Source organism: Pyxicephalus adspersus, unplaced genomic scaffold (assembly GCF_032062135.1).
Source record: "Pyxicephalus adspersus unplaced genomic scaffold, UCB_Pads_2.0 Sca4417, whole genome shotgun sequence".
Taxonomy (NCBI): Eukaryota; Metazoa; Chordata; class Amphibia; order Anura; family Pyxicephalidae; genus Pyxicephalus; species Pyxicephalus adspersus.
This window is the reverse complement of record NW_027321420.1, coordinates 14-2259: the sequence shown is the minus strand read 5'-3', so window position 1 is coordinate 2259 and position 2246 is coordinate 14. Positions and strand designations below refer to the sequence as shown.

The 2246-nt window shown below is 39.5% G+C and overlaps 1 protein-coding gene across 1 annotated transcript; it reads right to left on the bottom strand.

Moving 5' to 3' along the window:
* Nucleotides 1-61: 61 nt before the first annotated feature.
* Nucleotides 62-1961, bottom strand: LOC140321461 (E3 ubiquitin-protein ligase DCST1-like; the record flags this gene model as incomplete). Its single annotated transcript, XM_072398209.1, has 1 exon — nucleotides 62-1961. A coding segment is annotated over exon 1 (1900 nt), but the record flags the coding sequence as incomplete, so codon positions are not given.
* Between the last annotated feature and the right edge of the window lie 285 nt (nucleotides 1962-2246).

Sequence of the window (2246 nt, the reverse complement as noted above, 5' to 3'; positions counted from 1 at the left end):
CAGACTATGCAGTGTCTTCGGATGAACTTTCTCAGCCATTTGCAGTGACGATATACAGTACCCATGAAGGTCTTCAACTTTTTCCTGCTGATACGAGCTTTATTCATAATTTCTTTCCTTTTGAATGTGGCGTAGACCCTCCGAACCCGGAGTTGTCCATTATATAGAAAGAGGACTCTGCTTTTTTCTCTATTTGGATAGAAAAAAGAAGCCACAACTCGGCGCAGGCGGTAGAGGTAAACTTGAAGGACTGACAGACAAATCATTCCAAACACTGGTGCACAGCAGCCAAGGTAGTCGATGAAGGTCATCTCAATAGGGTTTGGGAGGCACTTCTCCATCTTGGTGGTTTCCATTGTGTTTGATGATGAGTTAAGTGCTCCAAATATATTTCTTAATAGATCTGCCAGAATGCCATTTCCTCCTACTTCCATTTCCAGTTTGTGATGAGACTGAAAGACGTACGTGACGTTTCCATGAAGTCTTATTACATCGAGGATGTGAAAAAGGATCCTATCAACTATGATCAGCAGTGTCAGCAATATAATTGGAAAGGCACATTGCAGTAACTCTGACTTCAAAGCACTCATCTCTGGTCCATGAATCATTGGACTAAAAGGAAAGATGAACTTTGATGTTTCTCCCTTCTTCATGGGCAACACAAATCTTTCGTCATGTTTTCTTCTTTGAGCATCAATCTGCCTAAAGTAGGTAGTCACATAGCAGTTGTCATATTGCATGTCCATATTATATTTCTTTGTGTAATTTAAAGCAGAAATAAAGACAAAAATGAAGGTGCCAACCAAAAAGCTCTTCAGAAATGTCCATAAGGACTCCATTTTTGCCCTTTTCTTTTCAATGATGTTTAGGACCTTTTGCTTCATGCTCATTTTAGGGATATCTGAGCCAGCGTCCACGTTCTTCTCCTTCTTCATGGTCAGATTGCCTAAAAGCTTACTTCCAAAGTTCTTCAATGTAGATATTGTCTTTTGGTACACATCTCCAAAACCTTCATCTTTGGGAAGGTATTTTTGACATATTCCCTCTAACAAGTTCATAATCTTACATATGAAAGAGAACTTTAAAGGAAGACACAAGATGTGGCTTACTACTGGCACTACAATTTTTCCCAAACATTCATCATACTTTATTTCAAACCACTCGTAACATTTGGTAATACCTTGGTCGATCACATAGTCACAACGTAGGAGCTGCTTGATATCGAACTTTTCCAGGAAGGATTTTGCGTTTTTCTTTTGCACCAGCTCTTGTTCTTTCTGAAGGTCATATCCTGATGTGCTTTCCACTTGTTCTTTCATTCCACCAAATGAAGACTTTATGTTGGTCACTTTATTTCCAGCTTGACCCCTGCTCCTAATGATATTTTTAATGATGGATTTCATCGGTGTTATTAAAACTTTCCACAGTAACTTTGTGTTGTTGATGTGAAGTTCTGTTGTGCAGCCTATTGAACGGGGTACCTCTGAGAGATTGTGCTGTAGATTAGCTCCTGGTCCTGCATAGATGGCAGTCATCGCAAGGATGAACAAGAAAGCACGTCCTTCCTTTCCCAGCAGATTTGGAATGATGATCAAGGTACTGCATCGGAAATATGATGAGAAGCTCCAACCAGCAGCAAAAGTTCCTGCTGTTGAATATAAAGCTATTGTTTTTGCTAGATAAGGTAGTTTCAGAGTGTCTATCAGCATTAGGTAGATGGTAAGTCCAAGCAGTCCTCCAAATCCGAATCCCAGGAAAAATTTGGCTAAAGCGAATTGTTTGGAATCGCTGAACAAGAAGGTGGAGAAAAAACGTGGAAATACATATTTCACAAAACGCCTGATGGTTGTATTTGGGAGTTTTGGCTTCTTAAGTTTCCTCTTGCCATCAATGTTGTCATCTTCGATGGTTATAGCCACGTAGTCTCTGTCCCTTCTTCTCCTTTTCTTCTCCTTCCTCATGGTCACACAGGTAAGATGTTGTCTTTTTGTTTTAGGCCAACTCTGATTTAAATTGGCAGTTGGTGTTATTTTAGATGGTAGTAATTAACAATTGATGGTATTGACAGCAATTTCTAGTTACTGCCCACTGTGTAAAAACACAGTGGGCAATAATCAAAGATTGCTGTAGATGACAAAGGGCAGTAATCAACAATGAATGTCAATTACTTTGGGTAAAGGGCAGTAATTAACAATGGATGTCAATTACTCTGGGGAAAGGGCAGTAATTAACAATGGATGTCAATT